This window comes from Liolophura sinensis, chromosome 6 (assembly GCF_032854445.1).
Source record: "Liolophura sinensis isolate JHLJ2023 chromosome 6, CUHK_Ljap_v2, whole genome shotgun sequence".
Classification (NCBI taxonomy): Eukaryota; Metazoa; Mollusca; class Polyplacophora; order Chitonida; family Chitonidae; genus Liolophura; species Liolophura sinensis.
The window spans coordinates 35,109,742-35,131,128 of record NC_088300.1 but is presented as its reverse complement, the minus strand read 5'-3'; the positions used below and the strand labels follow the sequence as shown (position 1 = coordinate 35,131,128).

At 38.5% G+C, this 21,387-nt stretch overlaps 1 protein-coding gene across 1 annotated transcript; it reads left to right on the top strand.

Moving 5' to 3' along the window:
• Window positions 1-254: 254 nt before the first annotated feature.
• LOC135467132 (ATP-binding cassette sub-family C member 10-like) lies at window positions 255-18,332 on the top strand. Its single transcript, XM_064744892.1, has 17 exons — window positions 255-2,011; window positions 2,364-2,591; window positions 2,828-2,990; window positions 3,470-3,789; window positions 5,223-5,474; window positions 6,049-6,147; window positions 7,708-7,897; window positions 8,482-8,718; window positions 9,352-9,502; window positions 9,972-10,170; window positions 10,294-10,509; window positions 12,194-12,321; window positions 12,929-13,098; window positions 13,660-13,820; window positions 14,673-14,926; window positions 16,540-16,783; window positions 17,549-18,332. Exons 1-17 carry the CDS (start codon window positions 413-415, stop codon window positions 17,795-17,797), a joined length of 4,860 nt encoding a protein of 1,619 aa, XP_064600962.1. The 5' UTR covers window positions 255-412; the 3' UTR covers window positions 17,798-18,332.
• Window positions 18,333-21,387: the final 3,055 nt, after the last annotated feature.

Here is a 21,387-nt window from a genome sequence, read left to right as displayed (position 1 = left end):
AAAAAAGACATGAGTTTTGTAGCCACAACAGGAAGTAAATTGGTTTGTAAACGTATCGTACCAAAATTAGTAAACAGCGTGAAAATTGTGCTTCACAGATACAATTAACGAGTGTGAAGAGAGATGTTGTCTTTTCCTTGCTGTTTCATTGGATACTGTAAGGTGATAGTGGTAGCACTTCGTGATGGTTCACGTCACCAAAGGCTACTTTTGCGACATCTGCCGTAGGTTGGTCGTGCGGTTTCATCGTCTGTCAAATGTTGAGAATACAGCACGTACGGTCGTGTTGTGGAAATTTTTTGATCATTTTCACTCAAAGTTTTATGACATTGAATGATGGAGCAGACATAGATCAAATGTGAAGAAGTGTGAACTGAAGAGGTGAGCTGACGACCGAGTTGATGATAGAAAAATGTCGCGCTGGGACTGGAAGGACCTGTGTGGGCGGGGTGAAAACATCAGCACGTGGATTCAGTCGGATTTCGGATTTTGCTTTGAGCAACTGGCGATTGTATGCCCCACGTACTGTGTAATGGCCATTGTAGGCGCTTTCTATTTAGCCCATGGAAGTCGAAGCCAGTCGTATTTGACATCCAGATGGCGGTGGAACTCAAAAGGAAGGTTTGCCCTGTGTTTACTTCTGGTACTTGCTCCCCTGTTGCGAATCAGTCTTCAAGCCCTAGTGAGGAGACGTCTTATCAGCATCGCAGACGGAAGTATTTGTGGCGTAGCGATGTTTGCCTGGCTCCTTCAGTCTGCCTTTCAGTGGAAATTGAAATACCTTTATTGGATGAGCACAAGAGGCCCAGTGGCTGTAAATTTGGCAGTTCTGCTCACAACAGTTGCATCTGCCATACAAGTTCGGACAGTTGTGCTTCAGCGTATTGAACATTCCATCCTTCACAGTCCATCAGAAGAAATCATCACTTACATTATTCTTGGCTTTCAGGTGCTTTTCTTGATAACGCTTATACCTGCTTCTCCACAAACGTACACAGCAGCCAGTAATAATGTTCACGTCCAAGAAGAAAGTGATCGCCTTTTAGACAGTGGCAGAACTGTCCGAGATTATGGTGCAGTCAAACATGTGTCAAAAGACCTGGGTGTTGCAGAATATGCACACTGCTTATCAAAGTTGACATTCCACTGGGTTACCCCACTTTTGGTGAAGGGAGCAAAGAAACTTATAGAGAATGCTGATGATTTGTTCACTCTACCCAGTCGCTTAAACACACATAGAATTCATTTAAAATTCAGTTCTATTCTTCAAGGTAGAGAAAAGGTCAGAGCACATACAGATTTATCGAACAGCGTGTGCTCAAGTAAGAATGTGGAAAGTCCAGGAATACAGTCACCTGACAATGATCTGAGAGTTCCACATGTGCAGGTGCAGACTCCATTACAGCACAACACCAGTAGAAATTATAAACCTAGATCACTGTTGTCTGCCTTGAATAAGGCCTTTGGATGGGAGTACTATTTATTAGGTGTGTTAAAGCTGCTAGCAGACTGTCTTGGCTTTGCAGGACCACTTCTTTTGAATCTGTTGGTTACTTATATCGGTGATAAGAATGAAAAAGAGTCCAATGGATATATTTATGCCAGCGGGTTGTTCGTGTCAACATTTCTGGCCATGTTTTTTACCACCCAGTTTGATTATAATGTTCAAGTGGTAGGTTTCAAGATCAGGGCTGCAATAATAACAACAATATACCACAAGGCTCTAGCAGTGAATTCGGTGTCTGCATCAAAGTTTACCACAGGAGAAATTGTTAACTTCATGAGCACAGACACTGACAGAATAGTTAACTTCTGTCCAAGCTTCCATGCATTCTGGAGCCTGCCTTTCCAAATAGGTGTGTCCCTCTATTTGTTACATCAGCAAGTGGGCGTGGCATTTTTGGCCGGATTATGCTTTGCTGTGATACTTGTCCCTGTAAACAAGTGGCTCGCTAACAAGATAGGAGATCTGAGCACTAAAATGATGACTCAAAAGGATGCACGTGTCAAGGTGAGACAAACATTTTGTCTTGGTTTATTTTGCTGAATGCTGAAATGTATGATATTTATTGCTTATGAGTAATACTTTTACTTTATAGTATTACATGTAGTTGAGCATATTTTCAACTTAGGTTAATTTGGAGTGCGTGCATATCAGTGTTATAGGTGTTGTAACAATCGGATGTCCACCTGTCCATGCTAGGTAAAATTAGACAAAACCAAAAGTTGCACAGAACCTGAAGAGAGGTAAACCATCACCCTTCTCCAGGTCTGTGTCTAACCTCCGAAGTTAAAGTTACAGTTGCACAATCAAGAGTTTGTTTACATATACTGTATGTATGTCTGACTATGTATAATTGCAGGTGATGAGTGAGATGTTACAAGGCATTCGCATCCTGAAACTCTACTCCTGGGAAGAGCACTTCTCCCAGAAAATCACAAAGTTGAGAGAGTTAGAACTGAAGAGCTTAAAGGGCAGGAAATATTTGGATGCTTTATGTGTGTATTTCTGGGCCACAACACCTGTGCTTATCTCCATTTTAACATTTACGACTTACTCTTTGATGGGCCACACATTAACGGCTGCCAAGGTAGGAGACTAGTGATCTTGACCCAAGATTTAGTCCTTTTAGAATCACAGCTGACAAAAGTTCTCAGTTCAGAAACTAGCGAAACTTTCTAAAAGGCTAAGAGAAAAGTTACCCTGTTTCCAATCAGTGGTCAAGTGTTGTTAGCATGTTGATGTGAATGTTTTTTAAAGTATTTCTTTTCATATTTTATTATCTTTTTTATCACATGGGAATATGGAATACGTCTCTTTTGTCAGGTATTTACAAGCCTGTCACTATTTGTGATGTTGATTAGTCCTCTGAATGCCTTCCCCTGGGTGTTGAATGGTCTGATGGAAGCCTCGGTGTCTCTGAAGAGAGTTCAAGCATTTGTACAGCTTAAGGAGTCCCAGCTAGACACATACTATAAAGAAATGAATGGTAAGCTCTAGTTGAAAACACACATGGTAAAAATTTGGAACCATAGACATCCAAGCATTTGCTGGTTTTTACACTTCATTCGTGCAGAATATGTGCCTGGTGAAAACATTGCCTGAATAATATAGAAGTTAATTAAAAGACGTTCACAGGGTTCATATGCTGTGCAAATTGTTCTCTTGTCTAACATACTCTGATTTCTGGTTATTATTAACCATATTTTTCTCAGAGTATAGTCCAGTGTTGTTCATTTCCCTCTATCTTCCCATGTTAGTTTCCACCTCCTCTGCATGTCACTGCCTCAAGTACGTAAATTGCACAGATGTTGACACTCTCAAATTGTACAGTTATCCAATATATATCCCATTCTAAATGTACTTACAAATGGTATATTTTGGATTTACACACATATGTTAGGAATTAAAACTTGAAATTCATGTCACACAAAGGGGAGATAACTTCGGGAATAACTTGATGAGAAGAAAAGATTTTACTTTTTTTCAAATTCACTGGAAGCTTTTTGATCAGACTCTTAAATTCGGTGAATCAAATTAAGTGTGAGAAATATTTGGATGTGTATTATTTTTCTTTATTAGCATTTTTTTTATTCCTTTTTTCACATGTTTACTTTTCTGTTACAGATTCATTACCCAACAGAAATATTCTTGAAATAGACAAGGCCACGTTTGCTTGGTTTGAGAAACAAGACTCAGTTTTGGAAAATAATGTGCAAGAGAATACCACAGGATCATCACATTTTAATACTTTGAAACTTACAGATATTAGCCTTGAGGTCAAGAAAGTAAGTGTAATACATCAGCCATTGTCATTGTTTACGGGACCTTGGTGACAGTAAGGGTCCCACGGTGCTCTGTGGGCTGTCTGACAAACTTATGTTCATGGACAACCACTTGTCAGTTTGTTTTCAACCAATATTATGTGCTGCGTCAAATGTAGGGGTGTGTATAATTAACTTGACAAAGACTGGTAGGTTATGAGTGACAATTTGGTTTCCTTCACCCATGAAAAAGTACGAGGGAAGGTCAGCCATCAACCTACGAATGGTTGTGGGTTTCCCCTGGGCTCTGCCTGGTTTCATAATGCTGGTTGCCGTTGTATAAGTGAAATATTCTCAAGTACGGCGTAAAACATCAATCAGATAAATAAATAAATAAATAAATAAGTGAAGAATTCTTTTTTTTTTTTTTTTTTTTTTTTTTTGATTGGTGTTTTACGCCGTACTCAAGAATATTTCACTTATATGACGGCGGCCAGCATTATGGTGGGTGGAAACCGGGCAGAGCCCGGCGGAAACCCACGACCATCCGCAGGTTGCTGGCAGACCTTCGCACGTACGGCCGGAGAGGAAGCCAGCATGAGCTGGTCTTGAACTCACAGCGACCGCATTGGTGAGAGGCTTCTGGGTCACTACGCTGCGCTAGCGCGCTAACCGACTGAGCCACGGAGGCCCCTGAAGAATTCTTGAATTGGGCATAAAACAGGAGTCATTTGATTGGGTGATCACCATCGTTTCTGTAGTCTGTTTGTAGGCATTAGCTATAATCTGATCACTTTTGTCAGCTATATAATACATTTGTGTATCATACATGTTGTGCTATAGTTTTAGAGCTGTCTTCTTTTTCTTTCATATCTCAGTCTGTGATTCTAAGCTCTTAGCTCTTGAAGCTATTAGTTTTCATCGTGGAAAACAAATTATAAAGATGCCTTTATGTTTGGACTTATGCATGCCGGGTGATCAGTAAAATAACTCAGAATTAGTATGTGTGTGTGTATGCGTTGGGTTTTGCGTGGTAATTAGCCGTTTTAAATTCATATGATGAGGAGTCGGTAGTTGTTTGTACGTGTACTCTGTATTTGCTTGGCAGGGTGAATCCATGCTCCCAATATTCTGCTTCCACTGAAATAACATTCCTGAAGACACCAGACATGACACCCTACCCAGTCACGTTATACTGACATCGGGCCAAACAGGACAAATTTTAAAGTTGACCCAGGTTTGATCCCGGGGCCCCGTTTCACGAAACACCCTTAACGTTACGTTCACTTAACTACCACGGCAGCCAATGCTGTAGGCGTTACGTCGTCATGGTAGTTGCGAGCTCGTAACGTTAAGAGAGCTTCGTGAAACTGGGCCCAGGTCTGCAGACTTTGATGCGGATGCTCTTTATGTTTGAGTGAAAAATTTTTGAACTGTAATTCTTTTTTAAATTGTAGGGTATGTTAGTAGGTGTGGTGGGAAAGGTAGGGTGTGGTAAGAGCTCTCTGCTGTATGCAATCCTAGGGGAAGTGGTGAAGGAAGAAGGGAGTGTTGGTCTGGAGGATTACCCCGCTGGGTTTGCCCTGGCCAGTCAGGACCCCTGGTTACAGCATGCCACTCTCAGGGAGAACATCCTTTTTGGAAAGCCATACAATATCAGGAGATACGACCAGGTGGTGGAGGCATGTGCGTTAAGTGAAGATTTACAGGTAATCAAGTGTAATTTTTATTTTTATGTTTAATTTCTAGCATGTCTGTGTGGAAATTGTTGCTTAAAGGGTTAAACAACACTTGAATAAATAAATATTGATTTGGTTGGAGGTTTAAACTAATGTGATTGTGATAGGGTTTATGGGTGAAGGAGATCAGACAAAACCACTGACCTTTGTTAGGTACTTGATAGGTTCTTTGGCTGACTGAAAGTTGCAGTCAAAGTGTTAAGACCTTGATTTGATCATCCAGCATCATTGGTGAAGTGCGTAATTGTCATAGTGAACAAGGGCTTTCAGAATCTGTGCCAGCAAAGACCCCTAATTAAGTAAATAAATAAATGTCTCTGTGGTCAGTCGGTTGCATAGGTAGAGCTGGTTCTAAAACCAACATCCATAATTATACATAAATGAGTTACATTTATCAGTGTTGAAGTCCTTACAAGTAATGATTGTCATACAGAACCATGACAAAGACTGTGTGATATTGGTCTGTTAGCCGCAGGTTTCTGTTGTTATTTTATTTGTGTGGTTAGGATTTTGTATATGTTTATGTATGTTTGTGTAACTGTAGATGTTACCTGGAGGAGACCGTACTGAGATAGGTGAGAACGGAGTAACATTGAGCGGTGGACAGAAGGCCAGAGTTGCTCTAGCCAGGGCTGTATATCAGGTAAACACGATGCAAATACTGTAACTTTAATTCATGGCAAACTTCCTCATTTTTCCTGATTCTGAGAGTTCTGTTCTGATCTTATGGAAAAATACGTTATACATTTTGACATTTATTTACCACTAAAAATAGACTTTTTGGGGCGAAAATTCAACCCATTTATCATTAATCACTCCTTGTAGAACTGGCAATATTAATAATACGATAGAAAGCCCAAGGCTGCCTGTTCTGGTACCCCTGTTACATACAGCCATCAGTTTGTTCTGTCGTGTAGAGAAAAAATTGAGTAAAGACCACACAACCAAATCAATACGTGAGTGTGGCCAGCATCATAGGCTTTACATCATAACAGAAATAGCTTGCAACCATGCACATGCAAGTATACTGGAGTATATGGTAGATCCATGGCCAGTCCTGGGTCTGGTCACACCTAAAACCTTAAAGGATGAACTTGTACCTTCCTCACTTGGTGTTCAGCATTAAGAGGATAGTGCAATGACTGGTTGACCTGTATCAGTGTAGTGGCTCAGGAGAGGCAGGTTACTTGCCTTTGGTATGTAGTCTCAGTGCAGCAGCACTAGATAAAAGAACGGTGGGAATCCATCCTGCAACAAGGAGGCACATTACACATACATCCACTCTAAGGGCTTCTTCGTTGTCATATAAGTGAAAAATTGTTAAGTAAGACACTGAAGGAGAAGAAAACATAAAAATGCAAAAATCAGATGAAAAGAGCATCAAAATTTGTTTGCAAATATGATCTTTAATATTTTTTTCAAGAGAAAAGGGTATTTGAAAATATTTTTGTATTGTGGGTATTTGGGACCAACTTTTGGAATATATGTTTGTTGCATAATAACGTTCTGAATAAGGATGTGATGCTAGTCTTATAAATTTATGTGAATGTAAATTTGCTGTTCATATTGAAACATATGCATTTAACCTATATTATGATAATATTTATGAACATATTAAAAATGTAAGTATGATTCAAATTGAGGTTTAATACATTTGTTACCTGAAAAGAGCAAATTCTTGTGCAAAATATTTATTAAACCTGTGTTACATCCTCATTTATGACATTATTAAACAAAGACTATAAATACCAAAAGGTGATCCCAAATACTCACCATACAAAAATTATTTTCAAGTGTTTTTTTTTCCCTAAGGAAAAATCAGAAAAAATATTGAAGACCCCATTTAGGAATAGCTTTTCGCACTCTATTATCTGAACTTGACGTCACTTTTATGTTTTCTCCACCTTTAAACCCTAAGCACTTACTCACTCCCTGGAGTATGAGTGCATTGCATACTTGAATCCAACTTAAGAAAGAGTCTGGCGGTCAGACGATAACCTGTTTGATCTAGTTTCTGTCAAGATTTGGGTGGTGTCACAATTCTTTTTCCCACTTAATTCCATCTGGATTCAAAAGGATTTGAGGTGTATTAAAATTGTTTTTGTACCCAAAATCATTTAAGCCTTTGAAGCTAGCCTTTAGCCTATAAGGTTTTAGGCCCCTCCAAGATCCCAGCTTACAGTTCATACATTTTACATTTCAGGATAAAGATTTCTACCTGCTTGATGATCCATTAGCAGCTGTGGATGCCCATGTTGCACAGCATCTGTTTGACAAGTGCATCATGGGGTTACTTCAAGACAAAACAAGAATTCTCTGTACTCACCATGTCAAGTTCTTACAGAGAGCGGATTTAATTGTCCTCATGGAGAATGGGAAAATTGTTTCTGTTGGTAAGACTCATGCTACTTTTTATATGGATGTTATAATATCACTTCATCCAAGGAGGTTATGTGTTTCTGTTGTCTGTCTGTTTTTAACCATTGTCATGTAGGATAGAAATGCTGTCCTGTGTCTAATGTTGGGGAATTTATGCATTTAGCAATGGCAAAGGTTTGTGCCGCTGTAGTGCTTTCTAGTTGGTAATATTGTTGCTTGGAGATCAGTAACTGTTCCTCTTTGTCTGCGTTTAGATGGGGCTTTGATGTTTCCTCTTGGTGGTGAATGGTCACAAACTTTACCTATTTTAGTGTTTTTCAAGTGACATATCTTGTTGTAAAAGTTTGTCAGCTACATGTACTTTCCAAAGGCAGAAGGTTTACTTTGCCACTTATATCCCTCCACCCTTAAAGCTGACTGACATCATAAGTGAATTATTCTTGAGTATGGTTTCTAACACCATCAATTCAAACTTTGTAAACTATGAAATTCATGCAAAGTTAAGCAGCTTGTTTGCTTGGCTTTGTATGGTATGATGCTGTCTGTTTCTTTGCTTGTATGCTTCAGTTTGATCTGAAATTTGAACTTCTGTTTCTAGGAGCACCCTTGGAGGTGTTGGAATCAGATGTAGTTAAGGACATAGTGTATGCTATACCTGATCAGGCCTCCAACAACCAGTCACAGCCCATCAGTGAGTTGACAGAGCCTGACTCTCTTGTGAAGGAGGAAGAAAAGAATACTGGTGTAGTGAAGTTTTCCGTGTACAAGTCCTACTGGAAGGCTGTGGGGAATTGTTTAGCTTCCTTCATTTTATTGGCACTTTTCCTGATGCAAGGTACAAAATAAATATATAAAAATTTTAATATTTGTGCATTTTGAAATAAGTGGGTGTTGTTAGTTTATGTACCATATCAAAGTGCATTACAGGGGCCTCCGTGGCTCAGTTGTTTAGCGCACTAGGGCAGTGTAATGACTCAGGAGCCTCTTACCAATGCGATCTCTGTCAGTTCAAGTCCAGCTCATGCTGGCTTCCTCTCCGGCCGTACGTGGGAAGGTCTTCCAGCAACCTGCGAATGGTCGTGGGTTTCCCCCGGGCTCTGCCCGGTTTCCTCCCACCATAATGCTGGCCGCTGTCGTATAAGTGAGATATTCTTGAGTACGGCGTAAAACACCAATCAAATAAATAAATAAATAAAGTGCATTACATACATAATTTATATATAATGTAATAATGCATAAGAACTGGAACATTTGTCCAATTTAAAGTTATTACCTAGGTTAAAACTTAGTGTACCTTGAAAACTTACCTCAGTGTCATTTGAGATGTAATATGTGTTGATGTCCAGTTATGTCCCAATCACAACTTACTTTACTGCTTTACAGTGTGCTGTTGCATTATTGGTATTTATTTCTGCTGATTTGTATTTACATGTAGCGTATATTGTGTGTGCCCTTGTGAACATTGCAGCCTCTAGAAATATCAATGACTGGTGGTTGTCTTACTGGGTGACCCATGCTCATCACCAGAAATCTCCTAGAGCTAATGGTAGTATTCCCCAGCCAGTCCCTGACAATGCACATTCACTGCTCAGCTACCATCCTCTTCTCCTAACAAACAGGTCGGTATTGCGGACACACTCATCACAGATAATCATAAATATTGAAATAGATCACAAAAAGAGGAACCCCTGTGAATTTGGAACTTACATGATAGCTGTTCAATTTAGCTTCAAGATGACAATTTAAGTGTGGATGAAAAAAAAAAAAATTGTAATTTAGGAAAAGTAATGTTTTGAGTTTCAGCACGGGCTCCTTATTTCGTAAATTTCAGAGAGCAAGCTGCACTGTCAAATGAATCGACAGGTGACAAGCAGAGATATGAAATAAAAAAATGTATTGGGTGAAAATATTTATTTATTTATTTATTTGATTGGTGTTTACGCCGTACTCAAGAATATTTCACTTATACGACGGCGGCCAGCATTATGGTGGGTGGAAACCTGGATGAAAATAGAAAGGAGAAATTTGTACTTTGAGGAAAGTAGTATTGTGAGTTTCAGCACAGACTCCTTATTTCTTAAATTTTAGGGAGGAAGCTGTGCTGTCAAATGAGTCGATGCGCAATGTGACAGAAGCAGAGGATAACGTGATGTTCTACCTGACTGTCTATGGGTGCTTAGCTGCGGGAAATTCCCTCTTCACCCTGTTCAGGGCATTTCTCTATGCGTATGGTGGTATAAGAGCTGCTCAAGCTCTTCACAAGACCGTACTTGCTGCTATTCTTAAGGTGAGTCAGGATTGAACATTTGTGAACAACTGACCCATTGTGTTGTGCTCAGACATCATGGTATGACATTCTCAGGGCTGCTACCACATTTACCCTATTTGATACTTTAACGTCTTGCCACAGGCTCCCATAGGACTGTTTGACAGGACCCCAATAGGACGAATCGTGAATCGCTTCTCCTCAGACATGTACTCAATTGACGATGCCCTGCCCTTCATCCTCAACATCCTGTTAGCTCAGATGTTTGGTATTCTGGGCAGTGTGGCCATCACCTGTTATGGACTGCCCTGGTTCTCCTTCCTCCTTATACCACTGGTCACAGTCTACTACTTTGTTCAGGTGAGTTATAAACACTGGACTTTGTATTAATTACTTTGATCTGGTGAGGTTAACCGCTCATCACAGTCAACTGTTTTGCCAAGGTGAGGTTTACCACTGGTCACAGTGCGAGGTTTATCACTGGTCACAGTCTATGGCTTTGTTCAGGTGAGGTTGAAACACACAAGTTACTTTGTTCAGGTGACGTTAACCACTGGCCACAGTCTGTTGTTTTGTTTAGGTGAGGCTTACCACTGGTCATAGTCTAAGGCTTTGTTCAGGTGAGGTTGAAACACAAGTCAGTATATTACTTTGTTCTGGTGACGTTAACCACTGGCCACAGTCTACTGTTTAGTTTAGGTGAGGTTAAAACAAGTCAGTGTATTACTTTGTTCGGGTGACGATAACCACTGGCCACAGTCTACTGTTTCGTTCACGTGAGGTTAAAACAAGTCAGTATATTACTTTGTTCAGGTGAGGTTACCCACTGGCCACAGTCTGTTGTTTCGTTTAGGTGAGGTTAAAACAAGTCAGTATATTACTTTGTTCAGGTGAGGTTACCCACTGGCCACAGTCTACTGTTTAGTTTAGGTGAGGTTAGATCAAGTCAGTATATTACTTTGTTCAGGTGATGTTAACCACTGGCCACAGTCCTACTGTTTAGTTTATGTGAGGTTTACCAGTGGTCACAATCTATGGCTTTGTACAAGTTTGTCACAAGGTTGAAACACAAGTCAGTTTATTGTGTAAGACAGGTCAGAACTTGGGGGTCATGTGATCACCCTTTCGTGTCTAAAACAATATGGCTGCACAATGTTAAAGCATCCAGGAAATGGTCACTTTTTGCCACTTCGCTAGCGACCAGTAAGGCCTAGTTGTCAAAATAACGTCACTAAAGCTCTGCAGAAATACTCAGGCTATGTGGAGAGCTGAAATTATACCAATCCAACGGACACAAGATCACTGACAGTGATTCAAATATAGGTATTTTCCTATGCAGTAACACTGGGCTGGCTGTTTTCTTCACCCACGCCATTTGTTGCTAAGGAGATCACGTGGTCTGACCCGATCCATCTTACAGAATTACTTTGTTCTAGGGAGGTTAACCACTGGTCACAGTTTACTATTTTGTTCAGGTGAGGGTTAATACTGGTCATTGTCAATGGCTTTGTTCAGGTGAGGTTTAACAGTGGTTACAGTTTGCCATTTTGTTCAGGTGAGGTTGATGTCAGGTCTATTACTTTGTTCAGGTGAGGTTTATTGCAGGTCTATTACTTTGTTCAGGTAAGATTTATTGCAGGTTACAGTCTACTACCTTGGGTAGGTGGGGTTTACTGCTGGTAACATTTTATTACTTTGTCCAGGTGAGGGTCAGTTACTTGAAGTTGGTCAGACAGCCCAGAGAAAGTCTGCTTGCGCAGAATATTTATGTATGTGGAGGTTGTGGCCCTCAGGCATCAGATTTAAGAAATACAAGTACCAATTTTCATTAACATGCACAAACCACCAAATCAGTGATCTGAATAAGCTGAAAATTTAAAGAATTTCAATACTTAATTTACTTATGTCTTTCTTAATTACAGTTATTAAGGTTTTAGGTGGTAGATCATGGTGAAGATTTCGTGTTAGTGCACTAAATTCTGTTAAAATCATATAAAAAAATGGGATATGTCAATGTAATCTAATTTTTGGCTGTTTATTTCAGCAATATTATCGAAAAACATCCCGGGAAATCAAACGAATCTCCAGTGTCACGCTTTCACCAATCTATGCTCATTTCTCAGAGACTATTGGAGGACTAGCCACCATTCGGGCATTCCGTCACACAGACAGGTATTTAGGGAGAAGAGCTTCTGTTCCGAATTGTGGTATTTGGTGTCAATTTTAATTACAGACAGAAAATATATCTCATAACAGGCTCTAATCTTTTATATTGTAATTATATTGTAATATGGTGACAGATTATTTAAAGATAAAGGGACCATGCTGTTAAATGACTTATGATCAGTAATAAATTGTGCATTGAAACAGTAGTACACCACTTTCCTCCACCTGTAAAACTGAAAAATTTTTGAGTTTGGTGTGAAGCAACAATCAGGCAATCAAACTGAATCTGGAGGAGGGGAGCTGGATTTGTACATTTCCCTGCTTTCACTGTTTGTAGGGCCTTGGTAAACAAGAAATACCTTATATCTGTATATCACATGAAGTTGTCATGAACTTAACAACTGTTAGTTGTTTACCACAGGTACTCAGCTTTTTCCTCCACATATAAAGCTAGCCATTGTATAATGGAGAAATGAGTATGGCTTTAACAATGGTCAAATAAATAAATAAATCTTGTATGAGTGAACATTTTTCATTCCATCAAAAGATTGACAGATATACATGAATGTTAGTAAATAATTGACTACTGCTACTGTTTCTTTTTGTGTCTCAGGTTCCGAGAAGAAAACGAACGTCGTTTAGATTTGAATCAGAGAGCACAGTTTGCTGCTAAGGCTGTGTCTGCTTGGCTAAGCTTCCGTCTACAGTTGCTAGGGGTTGCCATGGTAACAGGTGTTGCATTTACAGCTGTGTTGGAACATCACTTCAGAACAGTAAATCCCGGTAATTTTTGTGGAATTGCCCTTCAAGAGGCCAATAATCTCATTAGTTTTGTCACTGAAATATTCCTGTATCGGTGGAACTCTCAGGTTTGGTAACTTCGTCACAGATGAAGTTTAAGGTCATATGTCTTATTTCATTTAGTCCTGTGATATCTTGTGATAAATGTTATTTAACTGGTATTTCTCCTAATGATCTGGCAGCTGTTGAGACATTTCATACAAAGATTAGTATGAGATTGATTTATTGTAACGAATCAAGTTACAGATAAAATTGTAAATGTATAAATATAAATACTTCAGGATTGGACTGCATCTCTAGGGTCTTGGGAAGATGCATGAAAATAACTGTTACAAATTGACTATCTTAAATACGTTTGTCAGTATCTTTGGTCATTTGCAATAGGAATTGTCTCTTTCTGCCTTTGCTTTCAGAAGGGTGTTTGTTAAAAAGCCTCCCACCATAATGCTGGTTGCGGTATCTCAAGTGTTCTTGAGTACCATGCCAAAGACTACAATCTAATAAATAAATGAATAAACATTTGTGTTTTTCGACTGCCTTCAGGTCTTGTGGGCTTGGCTATCACCTATGCATTGTCCATTACTAACCTGCTCAGTGGAGTGGTCACCTCGTTCACAGAGACAGAGAAGCAGATGATCAGCGTTGAGAGAGTACAGGAGTATATAGATGACACACCCACAGAACGCTGGCAGGGGGTGCTTGTGGTAAAACTTCACAGTAAACTGGATGTTTGAGCCAGGGTTGCACACAGGACACCCTATTTAAATCAAAGATGGTGGTAGAAAACATGTAACACAATACCAAAAGTGTGCCAAATTGCAGTAGCAAGAACAGAGTTCCACCACTTGTCATTTTAAGTATACACAATCACTCTGTTTGGTGCTGATAATCTTGATGCTTAGAAACCATTTAACACACTAAGGTGAATGTAGGTATTGTGAAAAACTCATTGTTCTGATAATTAGTATCACTAAGCCCGGTTTCAGTGTCCTCTTGCCATAGGAATGGATATAAAGTCGTTAATTTTGGGATCCGTGAACAGATGCCCTGGGTTCTTTGACGAAAATGACACATTTAAATAACCCTCTTGTACATTACTGGCTCCAATTTTTTCTGCTTGAATCTAGCACTATCATTTGTTGATTCTTGCCACACTTACCATTTGCTAGTGCATGTCTGCTGCACCAGTTTGCTTCTGCAGTTCATTACTGATTTAATACAGGGTAATAACACTTGTACAACAAGATTCGCAAGCACAGCATCTAATCAATTAGATTAAATCAACAACTGCAATTCTACTGGCAGAAAATATGTGCTACTTTTTTCTGTAACACAAAAAAATGTTAACCGAACAACTAATAAACAATTAATCTGTTAAATCAAATTTAGACTTATAGTATTTATGCAGCCTAATACAGGGACCAAAATCAACTTATCATTATCATGTAGCAAGCGTACATGGTGTACGGTTAGTGTAGAAATAATGATGATAGATGTTTTCATTGCTGATGCATGCGTAGGCCTTAATGATTTACGTCTCGTCTTTTTTCTTTCAGGCACCTCCATATTGGCCAATTCAGGGAGCAGTCAGTTTTGCACGAGTACATCTTCAGTATCGCCCTGGTCTTCCGGATGCGTTGAATGGCGTATCGTTTGAGACGCGGCGAGCAGAGAAGATTGGCATAGTGGGCAGGACAGGCTCTGGCAAGTCCAGTCTGTTCATGGCTCTGTTCAGGCTGGTGGAGATTCAGGCAGGAGAGATACACATTGACGGAATTAACATCCATCACCTTGACCTGACAGACCTCAGGTATTGTGTTTGTTGTGAAAGTCTGTCTGGGTTACTCATTTTGGCTGATTCTGAGAGTTCTGTAGATCTTACAAATGTGATAGAAGGGGACTTTTGGACGGATTATTTATAAATGTAAATAAATTATCAGAATTAAATCTCAGATGAACACAAACAAGTATTATTCAACTCATGTATCCTGTATGATATCAATCCAGAGTAGTCAGGGGACAAAAAGTACACTTGTTGACATCTGACACAAAACATGGTTTTACCTGTTGAGGAGGGGTGGAAGAGAGTGAAGGGCAGTTTACAATAAAACTCCTAAAGAAATAGCTCATTGAGTTCAGATCAGTGTGAAAATGAAGGATTTCTGTTGCAAGTAGTATGGCTATGCCCAAATTTGAAACTAAGTCAGATTGATGTTAGTGCCATATTATATGGGTGTTTTCATGCAAGCAGGCTGACTACTTACTGGTAAAAGTCAAAAGTGTCTCAACAATGGTGACCTGCATATCACAGCCAAATTGCCGTTTATAGTTTATATATTTTGAGTAAAATTTACCAACAATTAGCAGTGCAAGTTGTATGTAATGTTGATGTTTGCAGGTCTTCACTGTAAATGGGAGTTGACATGTTAGTCAGCCTGTGTGCACTTCATGCAATCTTTTCACTCCAAATTGAGTGAATATTTCTTTATTTATTTGATGGGTGTTTTACGCTGTGCCCAAGAATATTTCACTTATACGATGGTGAACAGTATTATGGTGGTAACTGAGTGAATACATCCTTTACATGATATGATAGGTTTTAATATATCCATTCTTAAGAATGGGAAAAGTTATTTAGATATGGTCTTTTTAAACAAAATTGTGAATTCATATTATTATTGCTCTTATCTGATACTTCAAGTTTTGTATCATGTGCCCATAAGGCAATCACAATCTCCTAAACCCTTTTATCCGTCATCAAATTGTGTCAGTATTCGCTGCAACACTATTTGTATCAGAACGTAGACATATTTTAACAGCATGGAAGACAGAGAAATCAATATTTTTGCTCAGCTAAGTACATGTAAAAGTCAATGCAATTCTTTACCCATAATTGGAGATGCCTTTGTTTTAATGACGTTGATTTACTGAACCATAACATGGTTTATTGTAAAGGCCAATTAAAATTGTAAGTTGTTACAATGTATTATAGTCTTTTATATTCTGTTCAGCCATAACATGGTTTATTATAAAGGCCAATTAAAATTGTAAGTTGTTACAATGTGTTATAGTCTTTTATATTCTGTTCAGCCATAACATGGTTTATTATAAAGGCCAATTAAAATTGTAAGTTGTTACAATGTGTTATAGTCTTTTATATTCTGTTCAGCCATAACATGGTTTATTATAAAGGCCAATTAAAATTGTAAGTTGTTACAATGTGTTATAGTCTTTTATATTCTGTTCAGCTTTTACATGTTTATGTTTATTAATTTTCTATATATTATTTATCTGTTGTTGCTGTCAACTGGGCCTAATGAGCTTGCAGTCAATAAAACAAAAATACATCTCAAAACTATGATATATCATATAGTGGAGATAATGCTCTGATAATGTTCACTTTCGTTAACTTGATGGTTTCAGGTCTCGACTCGCTATCATTCCACAAGATCCATTCTTGTTTAGTGGTACTGTACAGGACAACTTGGATCCAAGGGGAGGTTACTCTGACAGGGAACTTTGGTCAGTCCTGGAGAAATGTCACCTGAAACAGGCCGTGGAACGCTTGGGAGGCCTGAGGGCAGATGTGGCTGAGAGGGGGCGACACTTTTCCCAAGGACAGAAACAGCTGCTCTGTCTAGCCAGGGCCCTTCTAAAGAGAGCTAGGGTGAGGAAAACACATTAGTCACAATGAAACTATTTAAAAATCACTTAAGGCTTTGCCAACGGCAGTAAAGGCCGCCACACACAGGACAACCAGGCAACACATTAGGCACGACTCAAGATGCAACACAGTATAATATTGTCAGGTATAACACACCACATATACCAATTATAAATGATACGATTTGTACCAAATGTTGATGAGATGACCAGTTTTGAATGTTGGCCTATACATTGTGTTTTTCATGTCTTTATCTGTCAGGATTAACACGATATGTACAGACATACACCGATTTCTGCAAGGTGTGTCACGTTGGCCTAATTTCTGTTTGGATGATGCTGTCTGGGTGGGCTTTATGAAATCAGGATTTTCACTTGTAGATAACTGGTAAATACTTTGTAAGAAACTAAAGAAACTGAGATCTTTTGAGTGCGGATTGTTTGCATCCAGAACATAGATACTGATTAGATTTGGAAAATATTGTATTATCTACTCATAATTGCATAATTTTAGACATTTCTCCAAGTATATATCCCAAGCTGTTCACTGTGGTTTTTCTTTGTGCAAGAGTTTGATTTGGCCCATTTTACCAAGAGGGCGTGACATTACATCAGATGTAACAGTCGTGGCGACAAATCTCTATGGTATATGTCATCATGATAATTATTTTTGATGCAAGTAACACCCTTGCTGTAGAAGGGGCCTCTGCGCAGTATTACCTCTGAAGTGTTGGCATGTTCACTGAGGAGTGTTCTGACATGTTACCAGGTGCTGTGTATTGATGAAGCAACAGCCAGTGTAGACCTGGAGACTGACCGCTACATACAGCAGACCATCCTGGATGAGTTTAGAGAGAACACCGTCTTCACCATCGCACACAGGATCAACACAATCAGGAACGCAGACAGAATCATGGTCATGGCCAATGGCAAGATCATCGAGTTCGCTGCCCCTGCTAAGCTGTTGGAGAACCCCAAATCAGCATTCTACAAACTCAGTCACGGCAATTACAGCTGAGGTCTTGTGGTTGCATCACTAAAATGATGACCAGAATTATCTCCCTTCAGCTCCTTGAACTGTTTTTTTTGTACTGCCTGTTTTCCAAGTGGATGTCTAGTGGATGTCTGGTACATGCACTTAACAGAGTAGGCTTATCCTCAATGTAAACATTCCATGTCATTTCCATTTTTGCATCATTTTACTTGTAATGGCCAGAGGATCGCGTTATGTGTAGAAAAGTGAACATGATTGATGTATGGGTAGACAATCACCGTACATGTATCATGCGCCAGCAGTCCTTATATCTTCTGAGACGTGATGGCGGCGGCAGATTAGGATCTGCCTGTAGTGTAGTACTAATAAAAGTACCAATATGTACTTGACAATTCCTGTAAAAAAATCTTGCATTCTAGAAGTTTTTCTAGCAGTTGCCATTAAACTAAACATATTGTTTTATATCTGTGCTAATTGGTTGAATCTTTAAAAATAATGAGATTCTAGAGTATTTATCCTTAGTGCAGTTAGAGCTAAAGTATTTATTAATGAATATTAATTTATTTATTATTTGGCATCAAGGAACACAGAAGCAACATTGAGCCTTTTTAATATAGCTCTTGATGATCAGTGATGATCAGTTTTGACATGGTAGGATGGTGACACACTTACTGTTAAGCTAATGCAAGCCCTTCATGCAAGAGTGTGAGTGGTTCAAGGGTAATCTTTATTATTTGTATAAAGGTGAAAATGTCAGGATATCCATCACTGATAAAAGTAATATCTCACTGGCTAGAGTTAGATATACACACCCCAACGTCACAAAGGAACATTTTGTTTTTATTCCAATGTGAGCTTAGCAGAATGACGTCATAATACAAGTTCAGTCAACATCAACCACTTCTCATGTTGTGCAATAAGGGCATGACGTCAGAACAGTACTTAAATTTGTTCAAATACACAAAATCACGATATCGTCAAAATATAAATAATAAATAGAATATTGCACAGTGAAAAATATTTATGATATTCAACCTTCACTGTGCAGTATCCTCTGTTTATCATATGATGATGTACAATCTTCACCTTAGCAGTTATCTCTATGACTGAAAAAGACTTACTCGGTGGAAGTTTTAGGTATTTTAGGCTTAATATAGATTTAGATCAGATGTTAGCATGTTAGTGGTCTACTTGTTATATTTTACATGCTTTCGATTGTTGTTATCTTAGACTGTGATAAGAATAAAATTACGTGTATTAATAAAAGAAATTTTTAGCTCGCCTGTAAGAAGTAATGAGAGGTATTGTGAGAGGGGGGAGGGTCATGTTGTCGGTGATGGTGACGGTGGCAGTGTTCAGTTTGGTTAAAGTTTTTGACCAATCATAGGGCTGTAGTGGCCAACCATAGTACACAGAGAGCCAATAGCGGGTAGCAATTTACATATCAAAGACCATGAAGGTTTTTTACTTCATAGCTCAATATATCCTCAGCCATTCACAGGGCTGTAGTTTCCATCCATGGTACATGGTGGATTGCCAAATGCAGTTCGTGATGTGCATATCAAAGGCCTCTGTGGTAAAGTTCGGCACTAACTCCCCACAGGGGTCTGTTTCCACAACAATGATTTACAACTCCATAACGGGTGAAGTCACTGGTCTGCAATCTTTACACATATGATAAACAGTCATATTTGTGACAGGATAATAATTTTGGCCTTTCTTGTTAATTTAATGACAAGATCTACTTAGAGAATAATATCTGTGTATGACAATCATTCTATTTTATTTTGGCTTAAAGGTCAATATTTGAATGTATGACATGAACATTATACAGTTTTATGAACTGCTCAATCAGGTGAGCTATCTGCATTACCTGAATGCCTTTTGTTACTACATGTGGTGAAGTGCATGTAACTGTAATGCTTAGGTGGTTATGAATGTTCACTGTTAAATGTTAAATGTTGTGCAGGAACCTCATGATAATCATACTCATCATTATAGCCCCTACATTCAGATTGATTATTGATTATTTATTTATTTATATGGTTGGTGTTTTATGCTGCACTCAAGAATATTTCACTTATACAACAGCGGCCAGCATTATGGTGAGAGGAATCCAGGCAGAGCTTGGGGGAAACCCACAACCCTCTGCAGGTTGCTGACAGACCTTCCCACTTATGGCTGGAGAGGAAACCAGCATGAACTGGGCTTGAACTGAGGCTCCTGGGTGATTGATTCTTTAAATGTTATATTTTATATGTTGTTGATTGTTTATTCCCAAAGTTTTCTTATCTATAAAGCCTCTGGCAGGCAAGTCAAAATTGATTTGTTTGTATATTAGTGGAAAATATTGCACTAATACAGGTAGTGCACCTCTGTAAACAGTGGAACAGTTTATAATTATTGGTACATGTACTGGATCTGTTGCTTTAAAATTCCCCTGCAGGTTATTTCATCTCCACAACTGTTTCACCATTTTTGAGTACGTACTGATATATCGGAAAACATAAGGAATTCTTAATACTTTTGACTCACTTTCTCAGTATATGTATTTGCTTGTAAGATTATAACCAGACGCTGCCAAACATAAATAAGAGAACTTACCTCGTGACTTTTGTGGAGATTTGCAGGCTTTAACATCTAGGCAGATCACCATGTGGAAAAATACCCCTATAGGAGCATTCAAGTTGGCTTTATTTGGGCAGATCATGTATTTGTTGTAGTTTTTATTTTGTAATAGGTTCATTTTAGTTTATTGTGTTATTGAATAAAGACCCATATTTGAGGTTTATTATTTATTTTGCTTACATTTTATTGATTTTATGGGACATTCTGTGTTTTGTGGATTTTTTTTCCATTCTTGTTCATGTTAATTTCTACAATTGTCCAGGAATGCAATATCTTTCATCCAACTTTAATGTTTAGATGAAAGCTTGTTATTGAAATATAGACATCAGCAGCTTTTTAAGTTTACTTTAGTTGTGTAGGTAAGGTGTTATGTAGTACTGGATACCAAAATGTTTTCTCTGTGAAAATCACAGCAGATTAAAGACAAGTGTAAAGAAGGAAGTCTTCACCCTGTCAGGTCTGCTATACTTTGCCATAGATTTATCTCCTGGTGCTGTGTTAAAAATTATGTAAACTCTGCAAACTTTAAGAAGAAAGAAACAAAGCTGTGCATAAATGGCTCAGAGGAAAAACGTTGATTTGTAACATTGTGTTAACAGTCTTGTGAATGTTCAAGTTAGTAAATTGGAAGGCATCTTAAGATGGTCTGAAAATCAAAGTACTATGCATTATTAATTTGAATTTGGAAGTAAAAAAAAAAAAAAAAAAAACCAGTGGTTAACACATAATGAAGAAAGTAAGGATTATTATTGCTAGGTCTATATTTCTGAAGAGAGCACTTATACAGTGCTACTATACCTGAATGATTGTATATAGTTATAGATTATATATAGTATAAACAGAAGTATATTTGTCAAATTTGTGTGCCATCATTTCATGTTAATATTCTTACTAAATTTGTCAACATGTTGGAAAAGTGCTAGTTTGATATGCTGTACGTGTATTTTGTGCACCTGTGCTGGTAATTGCTACTGTGCGATTCATTC

Coding starts and splice junctions, on each gene's coding strand:
- LOC135467132 (XM_064744892.1), top strand. CDS start 413: ATGTCGCGCTGGGACTGGAAGGACCTGTGTGGGCGGGGTGAAAACATC. Junction 5,475..6,048: donor CGTTAAGTGAAGATTTACAG/GTAATCAAGTGT, acceptor GTGTAACTGTAG/ATGTTACCTGGAGGAGACCG. Junction 13,821..14,672: donor GCTGGCAGGGGGTGCTTGTG/GTAAAACTTCAC, acceptor TTTTTCTTTCAG/GCACCTCCATATTGGCCAAT.